This window comes from Mastomys coucha, unplaced genomic scaffold (assembly GCF_008632895.1).
Source record: "Mastomys coucha isolate ucsf_1 unplaced genomic scaffold, UCSF_Mcou_1 pScaffold23, whole genome shotgun sequence".
Lineage (NCBI taxonomy): Eukaryota > Metazoa > Chordata > Mammalia > Rodentia > Muridae > Mastomys > Mastomys coucha.
The window spans coordinates 20,958,793-20,975,012 of NW_022196906.1; the positions used below are offsets into that span (position 1 = coordinate 20,958,793).

Sequence of the window (16,220 nt, forward strand, 5' to 3'; positions counted from 1 at the left end):
CCCACTCCCATTTTCTAACACATCCAAGAGAAACTGGTCAATCCATGATGTTTTGGAAAGGAGTTCCTATTAAGCAGTATTCCTTACTGACTCAAAACACTCCCCTAGCATTGACTCTTGCTTCTGCCACACAGATGAGCCTTTAATCAAAGGACTCTTAGGGCAACATAGATTAAACTTAATCTGCCCCAATAATTCCTGGGAAAAAAAACCTGAGGTTACTTCATTTTTTCAAATTTTTAATAACTTACTGTATGCTAAAATCATGACTCTTGGTACTTATAATGTAAAGCATATTTCTAGGGGAATGGATGTAAATATGAATTTGGAGGGGAAACTTCAAGATTTTTTATCATAGCTAAGCCTAATCTGTATAATAGAGTACTACTCAGCTATTACAAACAATGAATTTATGAAATTCTTAGGGAAATGGATGGATCTGGAGAATATCATCCTGAGTGAGGTAACCCAATCACAAAAGAACACACATGGTATGCATTTTCTGATAAGTGGATATTAGCCCAGAAGTTTGGAATACACAAAGTACAAACAAACCACAAACCACAAGAAACTCAAGAAGAAGGAAGACCAAAGTGTAGATTCTTCGTTCCTTCTTAAAAGGGGGAACAAAATACCCATGGAAGGAGTTGTAGAGACTAACTATAGAGCAGAGACTATAGGATGGACAATTCAGAGATTGCTCCACCTGGGGATCCTTCCCATATTCAATCATCAAATCCAGACACAAGTGCTGGATGACAGGAGCCTGATATAGCTGTCTCCTGAGAGGCTCTGATAGTACCTGACTAATATAGAAGTAGAGGCTCACAGCCAACCATTGGACTGAGTAAAGGGTCCCCAATGAAGGAGCTAGAGAAAGGACTGAAGGAGCTGAAGGGTTTGCAGCCCCTTAGGACAAACAACAATATTAACTAACCAGTACCCTTAGAGCTCCCAGGGACTAAAACTCCAACCAAAGAGTACACATAGTGGGACTCATGGCTCTAGCAGTAAATGTATAACAGAGGATGGACAAGTCGATCATCAATAGGAGGAGGGGCCCTTGGCCCTGTGAAGGTTCTATGCCCCAGTGTAGGAGAATGTCAGTGCCAGTTAGCAGAGGGGTGGGGGTGAGCAGGGGGTGGGGGGAGGGTTTTTAGTTTTTAGTTTTTTATTTTATTTTATTTTATTTTTATTTTTATTTTTATTTTTTTGGAGGGGAACCTGGGAAAGGAGATATTGTAAATAAAGAAAACATCTAATAAAAAAAAAAAGAAAAAAAATACACAGGCATAAGAGCTCACTCTAGAAAAACAAGCTGCCATCCACTTAGAGGCTTCTGATATTCCACTATGTAAACATGTTGATTTAATCTGTTTCCTTCTGTCACAAATGGAATTTGGATCGGAACAAGTTTGTTTTCATTAATAGAGAAACAATTTAAGATTTCTCTGTTCCTGGTTCTTAAATAGGAATACATTTACTTAGCATTAAAAATCTAACCAGCATTTGAAACCTATGTGCAGAAAAATACAAAGGAACTTAAGAGAAATTTATGAGAAAATTCTTAAAGGACATAAGATTTTATTTTATCAATATTTTTGCAGAGTTAAAGGGTATTTTTTGTGGCTGGGCAGTGGTGGTGCACACCTTTAATCCCAGCACTTGGAAGGCAGAGGCAGGCAAATTTCTGAGTTCAAGGCCAACCTGGTCTACAGAGTGAGTTCCGGGACAGCCAGAGCTACACAGAGAAACCCTGTCTTGAAAAAAAAAAAAAAGGTATTTTTGTAAAAGGTATTTTTAAATGTAAATTCATCTAGAGGATTTAACATACCCATATAAAACTAGAACCTAATTGTCTATGTTAAGGCAATAACTATTTATTAAAATATTGTTCTATTCCTAGTGATATCAGTGTAAAGAATGGATTTAAATGACAAGATTTTAGATTTTGTTAAGATAATTTCTTATATTTCCTGGTAATTTTTTCAGGTTTTTGACTATCAGGGAGAAGAGTCTTAATAAAGCTAAGGATCTCATAAATCTCTTTCTGTGTAAAGCCTGTCAAGTAGCCACTCTATAAAAGAATATTATTTTAAGGTGATTTTAGTGCATTTAATTTCTAATGTGTCTGTGACTAGAAATGTAGAGAGATGTGTGTCTCAGCTTTACCTAAATATTTTGTAGATTTTGCAGAATATGTATTTTCTTTTTAATTTGCTATATCGGCAATCATCTTATATAAAATCTTGTCTATATCTATTTATTGTGGCATAACATTTTGATATTTTTAAATTCTGTTTTTGATCACAAGAAGTGTTCCCTAAAAAGTTTTGATATTTTCATAAGTTTTAATACACATGTATATGTGTGTATTCATTCTATTTAATAACATCATTAAGAAAAGAACAATAGCTTTTCCCACAAGTAGAGACTTTGTCTCTAGGGAGTGCTCTGACCCCAGGACTTAGGTGAGATCACCATTTTCTATCCAGTGACTTTCAAAGGCTGAACCAGTCAAAAGGAACAGGCTGTAGAAACAGCAGAGCAGCTGGGACAGAGTCCTTTCTAAACTCCACCTGAAACCAGAAGGGATGACTGATCCACAGCCCTCTGCACAAGGGTCTTACCAGCTGAGAGCTGATCTCCCAGGAGTTCTGACACAGGCTTACAGAACCACAGGAGGAACACGCTCCAGCCAGAGACAGCAAGAATATCTAACACCAGAGACTAACAGTTGGTGAAAGGCAAATGCAAGAATCTTACCAACAAAAACCAAGATTACTTGGCATCATCAGAACCTAGTACTCTTACCACAGCAAGTCCTGAATACCCCAATACACCAGAAAAGCAAAATTTGTATCTAAAATTATATCTCATGATGGTAATAGAGGAATTTAAGAAGGACATAAATAACTCCCTTAGAGAAATACAGGAGAACACACAAAAACAGGTACAAGTCCTTAAAGAGAAAACACAAAAATCCCTTAAAGAATTACAGGAAAGCACAACCAAATGGGGGAAGGAATTGAACAAAACCATCCAGGATCTAAAAATGGAAGTAGAAACAGTTAAGAAATCACAAAGAGAGACAATTCTGGAGATAGAAAACCTAGGAAAGAAGTCAGGAAACATAGATGCAAGCATCACCAACAGAATACAAGAGATAGAAGAAAGAATCTCAGGTACAGAAGATACCAGAGAAAACATTGACACAACAGTCAAAGAAAACACAAAATGCAAAAAGATCCTAACACAAAACATCCAGGAAATTCAGGACATATGAGAAGAGTAAATTTAAGAATAGTAGGTATAGAAGAGAGTGAAGGCTTCCAACGTAAAGGGCCAGTAAATATCTTCACCAAAATTATAGAAGAAAACTTCCCTTGCCTAAAGAAAGAGATGCCCATGAACATACAAGAAGCCTATAGAACTCCAAATTGACTGGACCAGAAAAGAAATTCCTCCTGCCACATAATAATCAAAACATCAAATGCACAAAGCAAAGAAAGAATATTAAAAGCAGTGAGGGAAAAGGTCAAGTAACATATAAAGGCAGACCTATCATAATTATTTGAAACTTCTCACCTGATACTTTGAAAGCTAAAAGATCTTAGGCTGATGTCATACAGACCCTAAGAAAACACAAATGCCAGCCCAGACTGCTATACCCAGCAAAACTCTCAATTGCCATAGATGGAGAAACCAAAGTATTTCATGACAAATTTACACAATATCTTTCCACAAATCCAGCCCTTTGAAAGATAATAAATGGAAAACTCAAACACAAGAAGGGAAACTACATCCTAGAAAAAGCAAGAAAGTAATCTTCCAACAAAAATAAAAGAATATAGCCACATGATCAGAATTCAAACTCTAACAACAAAAATAACAGGAAGCAACAATTACTTTTCCTTAATATCTATTAATATCAATGGACTCAATTCTCCAATAAAAAGACATAGACTAACAGACTGGATACATAAATAGGACCCAACATTTTGTTGCATACAGAAAACCCACCTCAGTGACAAAGACAGACATTACCTCAGAATAAAAGGCTGGAAAACAATTTTCCAAGCAAATGGTCCCAAGAAACAAACTGGAGTAACCATTCTAATATCAAATAAAATCAACTTTCACCCTAAAGCGATCAAAAAAGTAAGGAGGGACACTTCATACTCATCAAAGGTAAGATCTACGAAGATGAACTTTCAATTCTGAATCTCTATGTCACAAATGCAAGGGCATCTACATTCATAAAAGAAACTTTACTAAAGCCCAAAACACACATTGCACCACACACAATAATAGTGGGAGATTTCATCACCCCACTCTCTGCAATGGACAGACCATAGAAACAGAAACTAAACAGAGACACACCAAGACTAACAGAAGTTATGAAACAGATAGATTTAAACGATATCTACAGAACTTTTTATCCTAAAATAAAAGGATATACATTCTTCTCAGCAACTCATGGTACCTTCTCCAAATTGACCATATAATTGGTCACAGATCAGACCTCAATAGATACAAGAAGATTGAAATTTCCTTGCATCCTATCAGATCACTATGGACTAAGGCTGCTCCTCAATAATAACATAAACAATAGAAAGCCCACATACACGGGGAAGCTTAACAACACTCTACTCAATGATGAAATAAAAAAAGAAGTTAAAGACTTTCTATAGTTTAATGAAAATGAAGCCACAACATACCTGTATTAGTCAGGGTTTCTATTCCTGTACAAACATCATGACGAAGAAGCAAGTTGGGGAGGAAAGGGTTTATTCAGCTTACACTTCCACATGGCTGTTGATCAATAGAGGAAGTCAGAACTGGAACCCAAGCAGGTCAGGAAGCAGGAACTGATGCAGAGGCCATGGAGGGATGTTCCTTGCTGGCTTGCTTCTCCTGGCTTGCTCAGCCTGCTCTCTTATAGAACCCAAGACCTCCAGCCCAGGGATGGCACCACCCACAAGGGGCAATTGAGAAAATTCCCCACAGCTGGATCTCATGGAGGCACTTCTCCAACTGAAACTCCCTTCTCTGTGATAACTCCAGCCTGTGTCAAGTTGACACAAGAAACCAGCCAGTACAATACCCAAACTTATGGGACACAATGAAAACAGTCCTAAGAGGAAAACTCATAGCTCTGAGTGCCTCCAAAAAGAAACTGGAGAGAGCATACAATAGAATTTTGACAGCACATCTGAAAGCCTAGAACAAAAAGAAGCAAATTCACCCAAGAGGAGTCAAAGGCAGGAAATAATCAAACTCAGGGCTGAAATCAACCAAATAGAAACAAAAAGAACTATACAAAGAGTCAACCAAACCAGGAGCTGGTTCTTTAAGAAAATCAACAAAATAGATAAACCTTTAGCCAGACTAACTAGAGGGCACAGAGACAGTATCCTAATTAACAAGATCAGAAATGAAAAGGGAGACATAACAACAGTAACTGAGGAAATCCAAAAATCATGAGATCCTATTACAAAAGCCTATACTCAACAAAACTGGAAAACCTGGATGAAATGGACAATTTTCTAGACAGATAACAGGTACCAAAGTTAAATCAAGATCAGATAAATGATCTAAACAGTCCCATATCCCCTAAAGAAATAAAACAGTCATTAATAGCCTCCCAACCAAAAAAAAGCCCAGGACCAGATGGGTTTAGTGCAGGGTTTTATCAGACCTTCAAAGAAGACCTAATACCAATACTCCTCAAACTATTCCACAAAATAGAAACAGAAGGTACTCTACCCAATTTGTTATATGAAGCCACAATTACTCTGATACCTAAACCACACAAAGACCTAAAGAAGAAAGAAAACTTCAGACCAATTTCCCTTATGAATATCAATGCAAAAATACTCAATAAAATTCTTGCAAACCAAATCAAAGAACACATCAAAACGATCATACACCATGACCAAGTAGGCTTCATCCCAGGGATGAAGGATTGGTTCAATACACGGAAATCCATCAATGTAATTCACTATATAAACAAACTCAAAGAAAAAAAACCATATGATCATCTCATTAGATGCTGAGAAAGCATTTGACAAAATCCAACATCCTTTCATGATAAAAGTCTTGGAAAGATCAGGAATTCAAGGCCCATATGCAAACATAGTAAAAGCAATATACAGAAAACCAGTACCCAACATCAAACTAAATGGAGAGAAACTTGAATCAATCCCACTAAAATCAGGGACTAGACAAGGCTGCCCACTCTCTCGCTACCTATTCAATATTATACTTAAGTCCTAGCCAGAGCAATTAGACAACAAAAGGAGATCAAAGGGATGTGAATTGGAAAGGAAGAAGTCAAATTATCACTATTTGCTGATGATATGATAGTATACTTAAGTGACCCCAAAAATTCCACCAGAGAGATCCTAAACCTCATAAACAACTTCAGCAATGTAGCTGGATATAAAATTAACTCAAGCAAATCAGTGGCTTTCCTCTACACAAAGAATAAACAGGCTGAGAAAGAAATTAGGGGAACAATACCCTTCATAATAGTTACAAATAATATAAAATACCTTGTTGTAACTCTAACTAAGCAAGTAAAAGATCTGTTTGACAAGAACTTCAAGTCTCTGAAGAAGGAAATTGAAGAAGATCTCAGAAGATGGAAAGATTTCCCATGCTCATGGATTGGTAGGATTAATATAGTAAAAATGGCCATTTTGCCAAAGACAATCTACAAATTCAATTCAATCCCCATCAAAATTCCAACACAATTCTTCTCAGACTTAGAAAGAGCAATTTGCAAATTCATCTGGAATAACAAAAAACCTTGGATAGGGAAAACTATTCTCAACAATAAAGGAACCTCTGGTGGAATCACCATCCCTGACCTTAAGCTGAACTACAGAGCAATTGTGACAAAACTGCGTGGTATTGTTACAGTGACAGACAGGTAGATCAATGGAACAGAATTGAAGACCCAGAAATGAACCCATACACCTATGGCCACTTGATCATTGACAAAGGAGCTAAAACCATACAGTGGAAAAAAGACAGCATTTTCAACAAATGGTGCTAGCTCAACTGGCGGTTAGCATGTAAAAGAATGCAAATAACCCTATTAAAAAATGGGGTACAGAGCTAAACAAAGAATGCTCAATTGAGGAATACCAAATGGCTGAGAAGCACCTAAAGAAATTTTCAACATCCTCAGTCATCAGGGAAATACAAATCAAAACAACCCTGAGATTCCACCTCATACCAGTCAAAATGGCTAGGATAAAAAACTCAGGTGATAGCAGATGCTGGAGAGGTTGTAGAGAAAGAGGAACATTACTGCATTGCTGGTGGGATTGCAAGTTGGTACAACCACTCTGGAAATCAGTTTGGTGGTTCCTCCAGAAATTGGACATAGTTCTACCAAAGGACCCAGCTATACCACTCCCGGCCATATACCCAGAAGATGCTCCACCATGTTCATAGCAGCCTTGTTTATAATAGCCAGAAACTGGAAACAACACAGATGTCCATGGTACATCTACACAATGGAGTACTACTCAGCTATTAAAAACAATGAATTTATGAAATTCTTAGGGAAATGGATGGATCTGGAAAATGTCATCCTGAGTGAGGTAACCCAATCACAAAAGAACACACATGGTACGCACTCTTTGATAACTGGTTATTAGCCCAGAAGTTCGGAATACATGAAGTACAATCCACAAATCACAAGAAATTCAAGAAGAAGGAAGACCAAAATGTAAACGCTTCATTCCTTCTTAAAAGGGGAAACAAAATACCCATGGAGTAGAGAGACTAACTATAGAGCAGAGACTGAAGGTAGGTCAATCCAGCCTGATATAGCTGTCTCCTGAGAGGCTCTGACAGTACCCGACTATACAGAAGTAGAGGCTCATAGCCATCCATTGAACTGAGTACAGGGTCCCCAAACGAAGGAGCTAGAGAAAGGACCAAAGGAGCTGAAGGGTTTGCAGCCCCTTGGGACGAACAACAATATGAACTAACTAGTACCCTCAGAGCTCTCAGGAACTAAACCACCATCTCAGGAGTACACATGCTGGGACTGATTGCTCTGGCAGTATGTGTATAGTAGAGGATGGCCAAGTCAGTCATCAATGGGAGGAGAGGCCCTTGGCCCTGTGAAGATTCTGTGCCCCAGTGTAGGGGAATGCCAGGGCCAGTAAGCAGGAGAGGGTAGAGTGGCAAGCAAGGGGAAGGGGATGGGAACAGGGGTTTGTTCTTGTTGTTGTTTCTTGTTTTTTTTTTTTTAAGTTATAACTAGGAAATATGACATGTAAATAAAGAAAATATCTAATTAAAAAAAAAAACCTCAAGTGACAGCAGACGAACACTCCTTTGTTGCTTATGGGATTGCAAGCTGGTACAACCACTCTGGAAATCAGTTTGGCAGTTCCTCAAGAAATTGGACATAGTACTACCAGAGGACCCAGCTATACCACTCCTGGGCCTATAGCCAGAAGATGTTCTAACATGCAATAAGGACACATGTTCCACTATGTTCATAGCAGCCTTATTTATAATAGTCAGAAAGTGGAAACAACCCAGATGTCCCTCAACAGAGGAATGGATACAGAAAATATGGTACATTTACACAATGGAGTTCTACTTAGCTATTAAAAACGATGAATTTATGAAATTCTTAGGCAAGTGGATGGATCTGGAGGATATCATCCTGAGTGAAGTAACCCAATCAAAAAAGAACACACATGGTATGCACACACTGATAAGTGGATATTAGCCCAGAAGCTCAGAATACCCAAGATACAATCCATAAACCACAAGAAACTCAAGAAGAGAGAAGACCAAATTGTGGATACTTCAATCCTTCTTAGAAGGGGGAACAAAATACCCATGGAAGGAATTGCAGTGACAAACTATGAAGCAGAGACTGAAGGAAGCACAATCCAGAGACTGCTCTACCTGGGAATACTTCCCAAATTCGATCTCCAAACCCAGACACTATTGTGGATGCTAGCAAGTGCTGACTGACCAGAACTGTCTACTGAGAGGCTCTGACAGTGCCCGACTAATACAGAAGTAGAAGCTCACAGCCTGAGAATAGGTTCCCCATTGAAAGAGTTAGAGAAAGGACCCAAGCAGCTTAAGGGTTTGCAGCCCCCTAGGACAAACAACAATATGAACTAACTAGTACCCTTAGAGCTCCCAGGGACTAAACAAACCACCAGCCAAAGAGTACACATGGTAGGACTCATGGCTCCAGCTGCATATGTAGCAGAGGATGGCCTAGTGTGTCATCAATGAGAAGAGAGTTCTCATTGTTATATTGTTACATAGTTATATTGTTACATATCATTATATAGTGCTGTCTAGTCTTATGTTAACTTGGCACACAGAAACTAGAGTTATCTGATAGGGGGAACCTCAACTGAGAAAATTCCAGGTTGACCAACATCCTAACGAACTCAGGAGGGGGTGGAAGGGTATTGAACCAGGCACATAGAAGTTGCTCTTGATAAAAAACAGAGGAGTAAAAAAATATGTACTCACTTCTGGGTTTTGAAAACCCCTCCAATTCCTCAGCTCAAAATCACACCAATCCCTGAGTTTGCCCTAATACCAAGCCAAAAAGAGTGGTGGGATTACCAATCCCACCCTGGAAATCTCACACTTCCCCTAGAAGCCCTATATAAAGCCTGCCTCCTATTCTGCTTTTCTATTTTGCTGCTTTTTGCCTGAGCAAAGTTGGGCACCCTTCTTGTGTCTTTCTGAATAAATCTCTGGGGTGAGGTTTTGTTGTGCAGTGTGACTGTGTGGTATTCTTTGGCTCCCAACTGCCAGGATACCTATCCCTTCAGAGTTGTAACACATCCCTTACTTGCTCACATAAGGCAACTAATAAAAGAATGGAAACTTGACATCTCTGCCTTTTTTTTTTTTTTTTTTTTTTTTTTGCATTTGTCTTCTTTGCTTTTATCTAAAGGTACAAAGATGGGATATTGCCCTGAACCTGAAGTCACTTTGGATTCCAGGAAGACTTAAACCCCAGAGGCAAACTACTACCCCAGATGAGTACAGTTATCTATGAGAGCAAGGCTGAACAAATACAATCATTTGTCAGGAACCAGTTTGGTCCCCTAAGGTGATGATATAGATTAACAAATTTAACAGATTAATAATCTGACTAATTTTAAAGACTAGTTGAGACCCTATTGGGCCAATGATAGATGGTGCTATAACTTAATTAGGACTGTTTAATTATGCATGCTGGTTGCCCCAGCACATAGGAAGCTGAATCAGGTGGGCTGCTACAAATTTGATGTGAACCTAGACTAAATAATGAATTGTAAGCCAGCCTGGGCTACAGAATGAGAGCTACTCACAAAATAAACCAAAAAATAAGAGGAGGAGGAGGAGGAGGAGGAGGAGGAGGAAGAAGAGGGAGAAGAAGAGGAAAAGGAGGAAGAGGAAAAAAAGGAAGAAAGAGAAAGGAAGGGAGGAGGGGAGGGAGGGAGAGAGAGAGGATTAAAGAAGGGCTCCTAAGTATCTGAGTGATATCACTTTAAAAAGTAATTTTTTGCCATCCTTGCAGTATAAGGGTAGAGTTGGTACACAAGAAAGGCCAAACAGAGGCTCTAGAGTGACCCAAAAGAGCAAGAAATGTTTTAAAATGAAGTAAATATATTAACTTGGAGGTTTGAACATAGATTATCTGGTCCATGAACACATCCAGGTGGACAAGGCACCCAAAATAAGCAGCAGTGTTTACAGAGCTTGTGGTTGAATTAAGTAAGCTCCCTCTACCACATTACATGATCAGCACTGACACGATGCAGGGCTCCTAACTCAGAAGAGCTTGTGTGAAAACAAAGAGCTCCTGGGAGAAATGGAAGAAACAAGCTTATGATATAAAATAAATAAGGGGATGGGGAGAAACAGGAAAAAGATCTGGGTAGAGAATGGGTGAGGCATCTCAGCAGGTAAGAGCACTTGCCTCCTAGCCTCAAGACCTTAGTTTCATCCCTAGAAACCGTATGTGCTATGACATGCACATGCATGTACAGGCGCACACACGGTAGGAAGGAAGGGAGGAATGAAGGAAGGAAGAAAGGAAGGAAGGAAATGTAGATGAGAAATTATCCTAGTTTTCAGGTAAAGAATGGAGTTTTTTTGAAACAAGGACATGACCATGTTAATTATCATTTGAGAGATCTACAGTCACGTGGGAGACAAGCTTCTAGACATGCCTTAGGGGGATTATCTTGATGAAGTTAACTGGTGTAAGAAGACCTATCTTAACTGTGGATGACTATTCTTGGGCAGGGGATCCTGAACTGTAAAAATGGGGAAGTCAATCCGAGTACTAGCATGTGCTCATGCTCATTGTGCTCTACTTCCTGACTATGGACACATTGTGACAGCTGCTTCAAGCTCCTGGTGCTTTGACATCTCTCTACCCTAACAGACTGTGCCTTGGCTGGACTAGTATTGTAGGCATGCGCTACAGTGTTATAGGTAGGATGCTAACTCCTGGGCTAACACAAGCTGATGTTCCCTGTGCAACCAGCCTAACTTAGCTACAGTCCACAGAGACTCTGGGGTCTAGCTGGTATTTCTCTTTAGCCTCCTTAGTGCCATGCCAATTCATGTGGGGACCCTCTCTCCCAAGTTCCCCAAGTCTGTAACCTCAATGGGGATCTGTTTGCACTACATTAAAATTTGTAGTAGCTTTAAATGCAATGGGTCTTCCCTCTGCCAACCTGAGATGGGCCACCAAATTGATTTACCCCAGGGACTTAGGCAATTCTCTGTGACCACTGGTATGGCTCAGAAACATTGAAACTATCCTAGGAGGATCAAGCGTAGACCAGGAAATCAACAGAGAGTATAAATCAGATGACAAAAGTGGGATGTGGAGGCACAGTTGACTGACATGGCCTCCAAGAAGCAAAAGTGGAATGACCACTGGAAAGATAAAGGAAAACATCATTGACTCCAAATCCAGAAACCATATATGATAGCTGCCTGTCATTGCCTGCAGTTTCTATTTTATTTGACTTCTTAGAAATCATTTGTTTTTACTTCAGATTAACACTTGCAATGCCAATTATTCTAAGCATCTTCCTGCTTTTTTTCCCCAAAATTTTATTTGCTGGTCAAAGAGCTTTTAACAGAAGAAACATGACAAAGAAAGTGTAAGAGTAAAGCCCATTTTGTTTTAAGCATCAGAAACAGGTGAGCTAACGAGTCAAAAGCTGGTTTGCCATCAAGTGAGGAGGTAGAAAATGGAACCAAGCCTGGCATGGGTAGAAAATGAAGCCAGTGTAGATGCACCTATGGGTCAGGACTGATGGATTACTCCCAGTACCACTGCAGATGGGATTCAGCTGTCTATCTTCTAGCTTATATCACATTTCTTGAGAGTCAATGTCCTGAAAAACAAAATCTGATTAGCATACTGTGTGCTACGAAGGCAGTAAAACTGTGACTTAGGGGTACTAGAAAGTTTGTTCACTAGGCCCAAAAAGACTCTAATGCAGTGAGACAAGTGATTCTCCATAAGTCTCTCTAGGACTGGGTTGTGGCTCAGTAACAGAATACTTGCATGGCATGCATAACGTCTCAGGCTTGATTGCCGGCCATGGGGAAGGGAGGAGTGTCGGAGCACAAATGAACATCGGACTCTTACTACCAAAAAAGGCTCAAGGGAGCCTAGGTATCCAGTATAGACACTCAGCAATTTCAGCCTGATGTTCCATGCATTCCTTACTATGAAAACTAGCTAAAGGGCACTAGAAAGAGTGCCTGAAGTTATCTAACACAGCAACCTGAGAAAAAGCCATAGGGAGGAGGTTCATTTTAGAAAAGGTTAGCCAGGCAGTGGAGGCACATGCCTTTAATCCCAGCACTTGGGAGACAGAGGCAGGTGGATTTCCGAGTTCAAGGCCAGCCTGGTCTACAGAATGAGTTCCAGGATAGCCAGGGCTACATGGAGAAACCCTGTCTAGAAAAAAGAAAAAAGAAAAGAAGAGAAAAGAAAAGGAAAGAAAAGAAAAGAAAAGGATAGAAGTAGAAGATGCTGATGTTGACTCACAATAAGACCTGGACCCAGAAAACATGGTGGGACCCACAGAAAGGAAGAGCAAGGGAGCTAGATGAGGCTGTTAGGGAGAGGGCTAATTATGTCATCTCAAAATGGGAGGGATGAATGGAGCTGTGTAAACATAATAGAAAGTTCATCTACTATACAAGGGCTAAAGATGTTCCCAGATGCTGACCCTCTGGAATGGCATACCTAGATGAGCCTTGTTTGTGAAGTGAATCTGTACACCACCTCTCAATTCCTCAAACATTATGATCTGCACAAAGAAAAAAGTCAATCAGCCAGACAATTCCAAGTTCTCCCTCAGAAGTCAGAGCAAAGAAAGTGAAGTAAGAAGCAGAAGACATGGGGAGAATTCACCTGATTAACTCCAGGATGAAGCCAGGAGCCAGGGACATAGATGGTGTCCTGGGGGCCAATGTTCCAGTATCGTCCTAGGCTCCTTCCATTGATGGATATGACACCTTTTCCCCAACCCTGAAAAATATTGTGATGTCTCAGGATCTAATTTCTAGATGAAAAGATAGAAAACAGATAGACCCCTATCCTAATGACATACCAATCCTTAGCATAGACCAAGACAGGATGGATTAACAAGAGCCATAGGTGGGATAGTGATCTTCAGTCTGTGCTACTGCCTTGCTTTGGAGGCAACTCAGCATTGGGCCACAAGGAAGAATCTAATTCCCTTTCATTTCCCCAGGTCTGACCCAAACCACCAGAGGGGATGCCCACTTATAATCCAATAATCATCAAAACACTCAAATTGTAGAATGTCAGGAATGGCAGCCAAGGTGCCCTGGATGGCATGCCTTGGGTGCTGAACTCATGACAGTGGTACAGGTCTCTACATCCAGGGTTGTATGTGAGGACTAATGGGTCACACTCACTAAATCCCTGCTACAGTGCATGCATCAGCTAGTCTCACTGGCTCATGCCTCTGTTGCCTCTATTCACTTTCCTTGCCCTGTCCTAATAGTCTTCAGAGAGAAAAGCCTTCATGATGTGACTGTGACTTGGGGTGGCTTGGCCTCCTGCCACAGGACAAGACTCACACACTGGGGGACTTCGTGTGGGGCTGGGGCCCATGAGCAGAAGAAAAATGGCATGGTGCTGCTAACCTGTATTTTAATGAAGGTATCCTTTGGAGGATCTCCAGCTTTGAAGTGACTGAGGAAAAAGGCAGGGCCCTGGACAGGGCTTGTCACTGTTTTCCAGAACTTAGGAAATTCCCTAAGAGAAAATGGAGAGCCAGTGAGAAGCTGTACTTTTCTTTTAACGTGCCACCTGTGACTTCTGAAGTTGGCCTCCTCTATGAACGCTGCTATCCCATACCTGCTGTGGTAGCAGCCACACCCTCAGATGCGTGATATGGAAGGTTTAACCAGTGGATGAGGGACAGTCACTACCCTGCTGCTAGACAGCTGGGAAGCTCAACATCATTTCTTTGAGTACTCAGGACTTTTTTTTTTCTATCAGAAAACTGAAGGCTGAACTCACCTAGAGACCTCTGAGCGTGCTTCCAGCTCTACATGTTCACCTCTTTGTATTCTATTTTATTTTGGTTTGGTTATTTGCAGGGTGGTTAACTGAACTAAGTGCCTTACACATGCTGGGTAAAATCCTCCACCACCCTTACCTAACCTATAATCACCCTGAAGGTAAGGCACCCACCTTTGTATGAAATATTTTTTCATTTCCAGGCTGTAGATTTTAAATAGTCTTAGTGGAGACTTGTCTAGATAGATGTCTCCAGTTAAACCTATAGGGTGGGAATGAGAGGGATTATGAAGGAGGCAAGAAAGACAGAAGGATGCTCCAGCTGCAGTCAGGGATCTCCTTGAAGGAATGTGCTTTCTTGGTCTCAGCTAGCTAGAAGGTTTCTATAAACTCCCATGGATCCCTGCCCCCTTCCCTGCCCCCGGTGGTGCTGACTGAACTACCAAGGCTCAATAGGCTTAGGCACGCTAGGCAAGTACTCTACCACTAAGCTACCTAAGCCCACATCCTACACAGGTATTATCCTCATAAGTGTATTCTCGGAGAGGGTGCCTCACAATCTACATTAACAGCACAGAATCATGGCAACTGCTACAGATCTGGCCAACAGTAGGCTAGCCCAAACACTCAGGTTTGTCAAAGCACTTAAGATAGATAAACAGTGTGTGACTCTGCTCAGGAGTACTGGGCCCAAGCAGAAGGACACACATAATCCCTGGGATCCTGGAAATGAAGAAGTTATATCCCAAGAGAGGAACCTCAACCAGGCACATCACCAGACCTTTCTCCTGCTGGTACCACTTTCAAACCCCTTACCAACATGTGTGGCAGTATGATGGGTCTTGCCTGGCAACTACACAACACAAAACTATCACAGCTTCTTCTATACAGAGATGTTTCATAACCAAGAAAGTGTGCTGTCTTTTCCAAACACACCCCTGTTCCCAGGGGCCATTGACCTGGGGAAGAGCAATAGAAGTTTGGTGCTACACTATCTCAGTTATTTTCTTCTGGGGCCTACCTTTTCTCTCCTTGTTGATATCCTGCCCAGAAGTGAGTCGGCCTTGGTTCTCTACCAGGATCCTCAGAATCTGGGTTTTCTTGGAGAGCTATTCAATACAGACCAGAGTAAGCTTCATTTGGCATCTCCCTTAGGCCTTCCAGGCCTCCCTGGAGCTAGGACAGGACATAAGCAGGTGGCTTGCAGACATTAGGCCTCAGAACCTTGAAAGTCTCTAGCTATAGGATAGGCAGGCCCTTGTACCCCAGCTTTCCCCCTTTCTTTCCAGAAACAGGCACCTGAACATTTAAACAAGAACACTCTTGGGGCTGGTAATCAAGCCAGAGTGCTCTGAACAGGGACTACTCAAGGGGGAGTGTAGTACTCAAAGAACAGTCACCAGTACCTCCAAGATGTACATAACCCTCCCTGCAACTGCTGGGCTTCTCTGCGTGGAGCAAACCAAGGGCAGAGGAATGGAAATAAACTATAATAAGGCCTCGCTAACTCTCAGGCCCAAGCCTAGCTGGAACTAGAATGTTATACATTAAATGTTATATACATCTTTGAAAAGAAGCAGCTCATTGTTGGATTCATCCAGGAGTCCTACAGAGTTGTTATCCAAAAACACCT

General features: G+C 40.8%; 1 protein-coding gene across 1 annotated transcript in view; it reads right to left on the reverse strand.

Annotated features, from left to right (window-relative positions):
* Nucleotides 1-12,109: 12,109 nt before the first annotated feature.
* LOC116072388 (beta-galactosidase-1-like protein 2) overlaps nucleotides 12,110-16,220 on the reverse strand; it is a 31,499-nt gene continuing 27,388 nt past the window's right edge. Inside the window, exons 15-21 of the mRNA XM_031343820.1 lie at nucleotides 16,150-16,218; nucleotides 15,609-15,696; nucleotides 14,762-14,849; nucleotides 14,209-14,320; nucleotides 13,448-13,564; nucleotides 13,280-13,343; nucleotides 12,110-12,416 (exon numbers count right to left, since the gene is read on the reverse strand). Of these exons, the coding sequence (XP_031199680.1) occupies nucleotides 12,409-12,416; nucleotides 13,280-13,343; nucleotides 13,448-13,564; nucleotides 14,209-14,320; nucleotides 14,762-14,849; nucleotides 15,609-15,696; nucleotides 16,150-16,218 (546 nt within the window). The 3' untranslated portion in view covers nucleotides 12,110-12,408. The remainder of the gene's footprint in view (nucleotides 12,417-13,279; nucleotides 13,344-13,447; nucleotides 13,565-14,208; nucleotides 14,321-14,761; nucleotides 14,850-15,608; nucleotides 15,697-16,149; nucleotides 16,219-16,220) is intronic.